Genomic DNA, 12,176 nt, shown 5'->3' on the forward strand with positions numbered 1-12,176 from the left:
CAACTACTCTTTTATTCTCTGTATCTATGAGTCTGTTGAAGGATCTACTTCTAAGCTCACTCACAGCAAGGTTGCTGAGGACAGACATGGCTTCTCCCAGAGTGAGGGATCCCAGAGACAAAGTGAGCAGGGAGGAGGAAAGAGAAGGGGAGGGGAGTATTTATTAGAGTAAATAGTATTACCTTGTAACATTTACCATAGCTATTAATCATAGGTTAAAATAAATGATGTCCACATTAAGCATATCAGAATGTATCAGTTGCCTTCAGTTCGGTTCAGTCACTCAGTCGTGTCCGACTCTTTGCGACCCTATGAATCGCAGCATGCCAGGCCTCCCTGTCCATCACCAACTCCCGGAGTTCACTCAGACTCACGTCCATCAAGTCAGTGATGCCATCCAGCCATCTCATCCTCTGTCGTCCCCTTCTCCTCCTGCCCCCAATCCCTCCCAGCATCAGAGTCTTTTCCAATGAGTCAACTCTTCGCATGAGGTGGCCAAAGTATTGGAGTTTCAGCTTTAGCATCATTCCTTCCAAAGAAATCCCCGGGTTGATCTGTGTATTACATAATCTTTACATAGCTAAACCTAAGTGTAATTTCAAAGAATTTCCTCCTCTTGTGCCTTAGCATACCTAAAACTCAGGCCCCGGATTCTCCCTCCATCTGCCTCTCCCTCTAGGAGTGTCCGATATTATATCAAAAAGATGGTAGGGTCTTGGAGGAAGGAAAACCCAGAGCTTACAGGAACCTTGAACACTGTCTCCTCTGTGCTTTGATAGAATAATGCTAGTATCAATGACAACATTCCAGCAAGGCTGGGCTCTGCCCCTCCTCAACTGCTCCTTTAGCACAAGAGACAGAGCAGCTTTAACTGAGAAATGTGGTAAGGAACCAAGGGGTTAAGAATAGCCCCAGCCTTCAAGTCCTTGAGGAAGCGATATCCTCTCTCCTGGGTGGGCTTGGTCCAAGTGCTTTGTTAGAAATAAACCAACATGGAAAAAAACAACAAGAAGACTCCAAATTCTTTGTTTTTTAAAAATAATGCAGCTTCAGTATTTTCTTTAAAATCAAACTTCTTTGCTTATTTTAAATAAAATGCAACAAGTATGTTATCATTTTAAAGAAATGCCTCATTATTTTCTTATGTAATTAGTTAGTTGCTTTATATACATTGCCTCATTTAATTTAATATTAGTATCTTAATTTGTAATTCTCACAAGATCCTCTTTGCACAACCCTGTCCATTTTAAAGATAAGAAAATCCACATCTGAAGAAGAAGATTAGCCTGTCAAAATTAAAACTTCAAAAAGGGACTCAAAGCTGAAGCTTAGGTTTATGACTCAGGTTTATTTTTTTAGGGTAGAATATATTAGTGTTAGAAGTATTTAAAAAGTTAAGATGATGTTTACATAAATAGAATATTAGATCATCCTTAAGACTAAGGTCCGTCTAGTCAAGGCTATGGTTTTTCCCGTGGTCATGTATGGATGTGAGAGTTGGACTGTGAAGGAGGCTGAGCGCCGAAGAATTGATGCTTTTGAACTGTGGTGTTGGAGAAGACTCTTGAGAGTCCCTTGGACTGCAAGGAGATCCAACCAGTCCATTCTGAAGGAGATCAGCCCTGGGATTTCTTTGGAAGGAATGATGCTAAAGCTGAAGCTCCAGTACTTTGGCCACCTCATGCAAAGAGTTGACTCATTGGAAAAGACTCTGATGCTGGGAGGGATTGGGGGCAGGAGGAGAAGGGGACGACAGAGGATGAGATGACTGGATGGCATCACTGACTCAATGGACGTGAGTCTGAGTGAACTCCGGGAGTTGGTGATGGACAGGGAGGCCTGGTGTGCTGCGATTCATGGGGTTGCAAAGAGTTGGACATGACTGAGCGACTGAACTGAACTGAAGACAGACTAAAATTAAAGGTATAAATACTACCATTTGGAGGTCATATCTGAAATGATTTGTTTCATGAATCCTCTTTCCTACAGGTGCTTTGATAATTCCTTCTCACTTAAGACTTAAGTAGGACTGATGTCATGTCATGGTTGCAAAGGGTCCTGTGATGACTTTAATATAGCTTATTTTCTTGTAATATTTATGTCCATTTACTTAAAAGAACAGACATAACTGATTATATAACTTTATTTTTCTAGGTCCCCTAAAAACCCAGAACAGAAGATCATTAAGAGAGTGATTGCTCTTGAAGGAGATATTGTAAAGTAAGTACTTAAGCTATGGTTTTTGAGTTCAGCTTATAAACGTCTAGATTTTTGTTGAGTTTTAAATCACATTACTCGGAATGTATATCTCAGTCTAGAAAAGTGTATTTGATGGCTTCAACGCTTTGGAGACTTTCTAAATGAACTACCACATCTTTAGTGAGTATCATCAGTCATTTGACAGGATATGACATGTCCATAAGCTGACTGATGGTACTCTTATCCTTTACTGGGAGACACATTTGAAATAGATATTAATTAAGGTGAAATTAACCACATTTTGTCAAATGACCACTAAATAGCTGTATTTCATATATTTAAATTAGCATCATTTTTCAGATTATGATGTCGTTTCATTTTAGAAAAATTCAATAATACTTTATTATTTTAGACGCTGATACAGAAACAAAAGGGGAGATTTTATTATAATAAGGATGGGGAAAGATGTAAATGAATGTGAAACGGCAACTTCTGAATCAGTGACAAAAACAGTAGCTTTAGAAAATAACATTGGGACTTCACTGGCAATCCAAGGGTTAAGAGTCCATGCTTCTATACAGGGGGCACAGGTTTGACCCTGGTCAGGGAACTAACATCCCATAGAACACTTGGCCAAAATAAAAGAGAATAACATTGTAACAATCAGCTGTTTTAACAATATGTAATAATGTTTTATTTATTCTGCTTGCTGATAAATCTAGAATCATGTTTGAGATTCAACAAGTAAATACTGATGTAGTGTGCAATGTCTCATATTGATTGCTTACTTTATTATATGTTACAGCCAAGTCTATACAATGTGGGATTCACTATGCTTTGAAGCTATATTTAGAAAGTTTTTTGATCCTGTTTTCCCAAAAAGCTTGATCCTAGACTATTTGATTAATGACAGTACAGTTTAAGCAATCTCATTAAAATGATCTAGAGTAAAATCTCGACCAGCAGTTCTCAAAGGATGGCCCAAAGGGCACTGGGAGTTTCCAAGACCCTTTGTGAGGGTCTCTGATCAAAATTACCTTCCCTTTAATACTAAGAGGTTACTTGCTTTTTCACTGTCATTTCTCTCGAGTGTACAGTGGAGTTTTCCAGAGGTTGCATAATGTATGATATCACAGCAGACTGAAGGCAGAAGTAGATACAGAAAGGGCTGTCTTCTATTAAGCCAGATACTAAACAGATTGGCAAACATGTTTGGAAAAAAAAAAGCCTCCCTTCTCACTATTTTTTTTCTTGTTTTGAAAAACAATTGTGCTTTTCGTTCAACTTGTTCTTTTTGTTAACATACAGGCTTATTATTGTTATTTTATATTGAATAAGATATCTAAAAATTCTCCACTGTAATTTCTAATATGATAAATATTGACAGCTAGTATCCCCATAAACAAAGGTTCTTCAAGACCTCAGTTATCAGGAGAGCTATTGGGGTATGATGTGCTTGGTCTGTATTCATGAGTATTTCTTTGGTCTTTTTTCCTTCCAAAATCCTTGTTGCTCAGTCACCCAGTCATAGCCTTATTGAAGTATAATTTATATGCTGTGCAATTCACCCACTTTATAATATATTGTGCAGTGATTTTTAATATAAATCTATATATTGTGCAACCCTTACCACAATCTAGATTTGAAACTTCCTATTATGTTCAAACATTCCCTTCCCAGATTTGTCCTAAACTCTGGTTCCCACAAATCCCCACTGCTAATGCCACACAACCATGGATCTGCTTTTTATCGGTTGGCCTTTTCTAGAAATTTTACTTACATTTTAATATATGTCGTCCTTTGTATCTGGTTATTTTCACTTAGCATAGCATGTTTTTTTGGCGGGGGCGGGAGGGGGGGTTTCTCCACGTTGTGCATCTGTAGTTTATTCCTTCATATTATTGATTACGTTTGATTACATGAACGTACGACTCTATGAGTATATTCAAATCAGTGAGTTCCACTTTTTAAATGGGTAAATTATATGAGTTACATCTCAATAAAGCTATTTTAAAAACAAAACAAAATAATTGATCAACAAAACAGGGAAACTTTCATCTATGTAAAGTAACAGGATTAGGAATGGCAAGGGGCTCATTTTATAGTATAATTCAAGGAGAACACAACTTTAATTCAGATGTAATATTATTGGTCACTAGATAACTAATACACAATGTGAGACTGCAAAGCTTGGTTGGACATCAAAAAACAAACAAACGGGCAAAAAAAAAAAAAAAAAAACCAACCCCGTGCAATCAAAAGCCCTACAACAGACCTTTCTGAAAACGAGGCAGGATTGTTACTTTCCTCAGTAAATATAAATCTTCTGTTCACAGAGGAGAGGCTGAGCGAGAAAAAGGGCTAATAGTACAGGACTGAAGGATGAGAAAAGGGTTTATGGGCACGTAGTAGGTCTACACCTTCTTTCCCCATGGCTGCAACCCACATGTTGGACCTCTAGCTTGTTCCATTCTGCAAACTGACACTTGAGACATACATCGCTTTCTACCCTCTTCGCTATTCTTCTATCATGCAGCAATGAATGATATAAAGCATGAAAGTAACAAGGCTCAAGACTTTTCTACTCTGTAACCTCTAAAAACTGATTAATACTTGATTAAAAGAGAACTACTTTTGTATTTGGTGTTTTAAAAGAAAAATTTAACTTTTATTCATCTGATACTTTCATATCCTTGATATCCTAGCCTTCTTGTACTTTTAATTAGTAATTGAATATATTCCTATAATGATTTTCTAACAATGTTGAAAAACATTAAGGGATAGTTAGGGAATAAAATACTGTTTATTAGTGTGGTTACTCCCTTTCTCTGTTACCCATTTTTAAGTGTATGAGAACATATAAAAAGTTAATATGCTATCTGTCTACCACTCATACCATATTAAAAATTTTATATGTTCTCATATGCTTAAAATGGTAATGAAGAAAAGTATTCTTGCCTGGAAAATTCCATGGGCAGAAGGTCTAGTGAGTTACAGTCCATGGGGTCACAAAGAGTCAGACATGACTGAGCATGCACGTACACACGCTCCCACTGGAAACCATTTGTCAATTAGTGTCCTAACTTGTAGTAGGCAAGGTGCTTCTGTCTGTGCTGCTGCTGCTGCTGCTGCTAAGTCACTTCAGTCGTGTCCGACTCTGTGCGACAACATAGATGGCAGCCCACCAGGCTCCCCTCTCCCTGGGATTCTCCAGGAAAGAAAGAATACTGGAATGGGTTGCCATTTCCTTCTCCAGTGCTTGAAAGTGAAAAGTGAAAGTGAAGTCACTCAGTCATGTCCAGCTCTTAGCGACCCCATGGACTATAGCCTACCATGCTTCTCCATCCATGGGATTCTCCAAGCAAGCATACTGAAATAGGTTGCCATTTCCAGACCTAGAATTTCCACTCCTACTTTTACCCTGGGTAATACCAGCTTACCTAGTAGGCAAGCTAAGCACTAATGTAGGTTTCCAGAAAAAAAAAATTTTTTTTTAGAAAAAAAAGTATTATTTCACTAAATGACCAAAGATGGGGGGTTGTGGGGAGATAACACTTATCAGGACTTGGCTATCCTTACTGTGCATTTTATGCTATTTTTATTTTGAATTACACATAATTAGAGGCTATAAAGGGAACCATCATCTTTTCAAAGGTTAAGGCTTTAAAAAGCTTGATCAAGTCCTCAATTTAATGTTCTGTTAGTTAAACTCCTTCAGATTACAGTTAAGTTAAATGTTAGTCACTCATTTGTGTCCAACTCTTTGCGACCCCATGGACCGTGGCGTGCCAGACTCCTCTCTCCTTGGAATTCTCCAGGCAAGAATACTGGAGTGAGTAGCTGTTCTCTTTTCCAGGGAATCTTCCCAACTCAGGAATGGAACCCAGGTCTCCTTCACTGCAGGAAGATCCTTTACCATCTGAATCACCAGGGAAGCCCAAAAGTGTTAGTTGCTAAAAGTGAGTTGTGTCTAAAGGTGGGTTGTGTCTCACTTTTTGAGACCCCACAGACTGCAGTCCACCAGGCTCCTCTGTCCATGGAATTTTCCAGACAAGAGTACTGGAGTGCATTGCTGTTCCCTTTTCCAGGGATCGAACCTGAGTAGAATCCAGTTTAAAGAGCATTCGTTTGAAAGTCCGGGTGAAGGCAGGGTGACAGAGCCCAGGAGCAGCACTTCTGGTTTCTGTACACCTGTGCCCTGTCTGCTGGCACAGCACTTCTGCTGCCCTGTCTATGTTCCCACTGGTATTGCTCCATTGTCAACTGCTGACTTCCTTGGTGTGGGTCATACTTAAACTACCCGAGAGAAGTCTGAGTTTGCCCCTCTGATCTAGAATTCATCCTCCCTACAGGCCACTGGTCAACTAATTGCCTTTGGAGTAGGTGCCCTTGCCTGGTTTAGTCAGCTGTGTCTAGGCAGGTAATTTACCTGGTTCTGATGTTACGGTTATAAGGAACCGCTTGAACAGAGCTCATATAGCAGATGCCCTGAAGCCTCCCACATTCTGGCAGTGAGATTAGGAGTCACTTTCCTTAGCATTGCCCTTTACTACCTCATTTTTGATTAGACTATACCTGCTCTCCTTGGTATTTGCTCTGACCTTAATCTCTAGGGAAGTTGTTTTTTTTGTTTTTGTTTTTGTTTTTTATTGCAGAAGTAACATAAGTTTGAAAAATGTAAAGTACTGTCATGAACAACCTTGCACACATGCTTTCATACGCTTGTGTGTTTATTCTCATGGAGTAGATACCTATAAGTGGAAATAGTCAACAAATGCTTTGCTATTGCTGCTGTTGTTACTTTTCAGTTTAGGTCAGTTCAGTTCAGTCGCTCAATCATGTCCAACTCTTTGGAACCCCATGAATCGCAGCACTCCAGGCCTCCCTGTCCATCACCAACTCCCGGAATTCACTCAGACTCACGTCCATCAGGTCGGTGATGCCATCCAGCCATCTCATCCCCTGTCTTCCCCTTCTCCTCCTGCCCCCAATCCCTCCCAGCATCAGAGTCTTTTCCAATGAGTCAACTCTTTGCACGAGGTGGCCAAAGTACTGGAGTTTCAGCTTTAGCATCATTCCTTCCAAGGAACACCCAGGGCTGATTTTTAGAATGGACTGGTTGGATCTCCTTGCAGTCCAAGGGACTCTCAAGAATCTTCTCCAACGCTACAGTTCAAAAATGTCAATTCTTTGGCGCTCAGCTCTCTTCACAGTCCAATTCTCACATCCATTCATGACCACAGGAAAAACCATAGCCTTGACTAGATGGACATTTGTTGGCAAAGTAATGTCTCTGCTTTTCAATATGCCATCTAGGTTGGTCATAACTTTTCTTCCAAGGACTAAGCGTCTTTTAATTTCATGGCTGCAGTCACCATTTGCAGTGATTTTGGAGCCCCCCAAAATAAAGTCTGACACTGTTTCCACTGTTTCCCCATCTATTTGCCATGAAGTGATGGGGCCAGATGCCATGACCTTAGTTTTCTGAATGTTGAGCTTTAAGCCAACTTTTTCACTCTCCTCTTTCACTTTCATCAAGAGGCTTTTTAGGTCCTCTTCACTTTCTGCCATAAGGGTGGTGTCATCTGCATATCTGAGGTTATTACTTTTAGTTCTAATATATACAGCCAAATCCCCCTCTCAAGAGGTTTGTGTATATTTACAGTCTTACCAACACCACATGAAATACCCTTTCAGAAGAAATTGACTTTATCATGTCCAGAAACCCAAACACTGCATCACAAAATCTGAAAATAGTTCTAGATGATCAAGTTATATTTAACATAAACAGTTCACTGACAGTATAGTCCTTACAACTGTTCATTTAATGAACGCTAGTGTAGACACTAGAAAGACGTAGTTGAGCAAAAGAGACAGTCTTTTCCTTCATGGAGCTTACATTCTAGTGGTTTGAAGCTAATAATAAACAAAGAAACATATCGCATAATGCAATGTCACAAGTTAGAAGTGCTATGGGAACAATATAGTAGGAAACGAAGTATAGAGTGATGGTGGGAGTCTGACTGCTAGTTTAGGTAGAGTGTTTACTGTGAAACTCTCTAAGGAGAAGGGATTTAAGCAGATATCTAAATTAAGGGAGAAGAGGAGGAAGAGAGCCATTCTAGTGTCTGGGGAAGGACAGTTCAGACTAATGGAATAAATAACAAATGCAAATCTGAGAAGGATGCATGTTAGATGAGTTTACAAGATGTCAGCATGTTGCATTTTCATGCAGGAAGAAAATGGATGTAGGAGATTAGATTTTAGAGGCTTGCAGAACCTTGTGGGTCATAGTAAGGACTTTGGATTTTATTCTAGGGGGATGGCAAGCCAGTGCAGAGCTTTGAGCCATGTAGCGGTATGATCTGATTGGTGTTTTTAAAGGATCACTCTGCCTGCTGTGAGGAGAATAGGCTAAAGGGAGGCAGTCTGACCCAAATAACCGGTCAAAGTATTTTTCTCTTGGGAAAATCACATCTAGCTTCTTCTAACAGTAGTTAGGTAACCTTATTTATGACATGAATGATGACTACTTTGATTTGTTATTTCAGAGTGGTTCTCAGAAGTAGTCACATTATTTGTAATCACTGTCATTATGATTATATTGACAAATGATAAGTAGAGCTGAAGTATTTGTTCGAAAAAATTCAGATAACTGCTGCTAAGACTGTAAAAGAGGAGACTTTAAGGGGTCCAAATGTTCTATCTTGATGTCAACATTGATTAAAATCACAAAGCGATTGCTTGATTCTCTGGATAGCTTAGCTAGGAATGTTAGCTTTTGTCATAAAGTTAACCCAAATGAGGATGTTTATCTATAACATTAACAGTCCAAAAGCTAATGAAAGTAGTATCAATACTCATTAGCTCCACCAAAATATTTTTCATAGTTATTTGTTTTTTCTTATTAATTTATTATGACTCACAGAGAAGCCCTGTTTTAAAAAAGCATAAAATGAGTACATAGCACTAAATTACAGCAAGTCAATAGGAATCAACCACAATTGAAAGTTCTAAAGCATCAGTATTTTTTATTGGGACATTTATATTTCTCTTTCACAGATTTTGTCAGCCTGGTCAGAAATGAAATCTAGCATTCTTGGCCCTCGTCCTTGGTCAAATACACTTTACAGACATTTGGAATCTGGGCTTCCATGTGGTCTGCACCCTCAATGAACTAAATGAATAGTCTTTGTAGCCCCTAGTGAAGAGGGAAATCACATACTTTATCACCTAAGCTGGGATACTTTTTAGAGCAAAAAGGGACGATGTTAATTATTACATTGGAGTAATCATCGTAAACAGTACTGCCCAAACTGCAACAAGTGGTCACTCTACCAGAAAATATAATCTACTTTCTAATTCATGTCACACAAATTGATTTTATTTAGTCTGTAGCCTTCCTTGTTCAGAAGAGTTCCAAGAAGTGTTCACATAAAACAATCACTTTGTGGCCCCAGGGATGTATTAGATCTGGTGGGATCAATGGTGTTGTATTCACAGCAGTGATTTTCCTTTTGTGAAGTATAGCGTAAGACTTTCTCTCACAAGTATTGATACTGCAGTGTAGTCTGAGGTAGACAATTGTGAGACTTCTCTCACTGCAAAATGTTTAAATAATTCCCCTTCAAGTCTGGAGACTTTTACTTTGTAAAATGTCAAAACACCCTAATGTATTAAAAATAACTTTCTGGTATTAGCAAAAAAAATCTATTGAATCACTGGAATTTAAACATTGTAAAGCTTGTTGATCTTAAATGTGCTATTGAAGATAGGAAAATCAATATTAACCTATCACAGATGGTTGGAACATATTATATTCCAGCAAATGATGAAGCTTTATATGAAGAATAAGAGAACTAAATTGAATTTTCCCCAGTAAAGCTAAAAATGATGTTTGTTTAATAACTGCTTTTTATGGTTGGTGTAATATTCTGAGTAATAGGAACCTAATGTGTCTATTGGGCTTCCCTGATGGCTCAGACAGTAAAGGATCCACCTGCAATGCAGGAGACCTGGGTTTGGTCCCTGGGCCAGGAAGATCCCCTGGAGAAGGAAACGGCAACCCACTCCAGTATTCCTACTTGGGAAATCCCAGGGCCAGAGGAGGCCTAGCAGGCTACTGTCCATGGGGTCACAAAGAGTCAGACACCCCTGAGTGACTAGGTACACATGCATATGATGTGTCTATATGGCTCTCTTTGAAGACCATACATTGGTTTATGGCTTTTTTGGTAGATTAGTAATTCATCTGTCCTAAAAGGAAGGATAGAATGAAAAAGAAACTTGAAAAGAAGCCTGTGTCCAGAACCCTGATAAAGATTGGTGAAGGCATTGTTTTCTATGAGTATGGAAAACAACAGTTTCTTTTATAATTTTCAAATGGGAATGAGATAGATGGTTGCTGCTGAAGACAGGAGCATGTTTACACACTGGGTCCTAGCTGTTGGTAAATTGAACAGAAAGTTTTCAGAAAGCTCTAAGGCCCTTTGCTGCTGCTGCTGCTGCTAAGTCACTTCAGTCGTGTCCGACTCTGTGTGACCCCATAGACGGCAGCCCACCAGCCTCCCCCGCCCCTGGGATTCTCCAGGCAGGAACACTGGAGTGGGTTGCCATTTCCTTCTCCAATACATGAAAGTGAAAAGTGAAAGTGAAGTCGCTCAGTCGTGTCTGACTCTTCGCAACCCCATGGACTGTAGCCCACCAGGCTCCTCTGTCCATGGGATTTTCCAGGCGAGAGTACTTAGGCCCTTTAGCTTGGTTTAATTTGAACAGTAACTTTTCCAAAGCAAAATACCATGGCACATCTTATGCTTAGTACTTAGAGTCTAACCAGTGCTGTTAGTTAATAGCTAAGAGTTTGAATAATGAAAATATGTGTTTCAGAGTCTGCCCAAGAGTTCAGTTACCTCTAAATTAGAGGCATTTGTGAAAAATCATCAGCTTCCCTCCAATGTGAACCTGGGAAGTTATTAATATATTCTGGACATTTTTACCTTCTTCTTGCTAGAGAATTTTAAGTCTCCTTTATTAAAGAATTAGGGACTGATAGGTAACTCATGCTGGTTTGGAAATATTTATTTCTTTTATGTAGTCGTAGATGGTTATTTGTCACACTACTGCTATATCCGTGAATAAAATTGGAATTGCTAGTAAAAACTCTATGCCTTAGCAATAGGTATTTCTTTCCAAACATCAGAGAGATAGTTACCTTAAGTTCCTGTGTAGAAATGTTGACCTTGTTTTTTTTTAAAGTTCAGATTATTTCTGTGATCAATTTAGAACTGTAGGGAGATTTATATTATTATTTGCTCTTGTTCAGTTACTAAGTATTATTATGGCGTTACTAATATACCATAATAATATTATTTTTGCGGTATTCTCTCCACTCCCCATCAGTGATTCTCTGGTTTCATTTTCTATCTTAGAAAATGTCCTGTCTCTTGAATAGGAATCTTCTTTAGACATGAAAGTCTTCCATATTTGTTCATTCATGCATAGTCTTTCATTTATTCATTCCCTGTGTGTAGAGGTTATGAGTTCAAACTCTGAATTCAGTCTTCCTTGATTCACATCCCAGCTGCACCTCTTAATGTTTTACATTGCCAAATTACTTAATTCTCTAAACTTAAATTTTTCATCTGTCTTTAAAATAGAAATTATAATAACAATACTCCATAGAGTTTTCTTAAGGATTATATGCAGCAGTGGATATAATGTGGTTAGCACAATGCTTGGCACATAACTATGTGTTCAGTAAATATTGGATATTATTAATAGGTATCATGATTTAATCATTTATTGAGTGCCTGGGGTATTTACAATGTGCTAGACACTGCAGGATTCTGAGGTTATAAAAAGTCATAGGTAGTCTTTGCCTTCTAAACTTATAGTTTGGTCTGAAAACAACAAAATCAGCAAAAAGACAAAACAAAACAATGTAATGAAAAAATTGCCACCAGGGAGATGTGGCAAGG

The 12,176-nt window shown here is 38.7% G+C and overlaps 1 protein-coding gene across 1 annotated transcript in view; it reads left to right on the top strand.

Moving 5' to 3' along the window:
- The window catches only part of IMMP2L (inner mitochondrial membrane peptidase subunit 2), a 950,351-nt gene that overhangs the window by 636,141 nt on the left and 302,034 nt on the right, over nucleotides 1–12,176 (top strand). Inside the window, exon 4 of the mRNA XM_068973196.1 lies at nucleotides 2,155–2,220. Within this exon, the coding sequence (XP_068829297.1) occupies nucleotides 2,155–2,220 (66 nt within the window). The remainder of the gene's footprint in view (nucleotides 1–2,154; nucleotides 2,221–12,176) is intronic.

The sequence above is a fragment of the Capricornis sumatraensis genome, chromosome 5, assembly GCF_032405125.1.
Source record: "Capricornis sumatraensis isolate serow.1 chromosome 5, serow.2, whole genome shotgun sequence".
Taxonomy (NCBI): domain Eukaryota; kingdom Metazoa; phylum Chordata; class Mammalia; order Artiodactyla; family Bovidae; genus Capricornis; species Capricornis sumatraensis.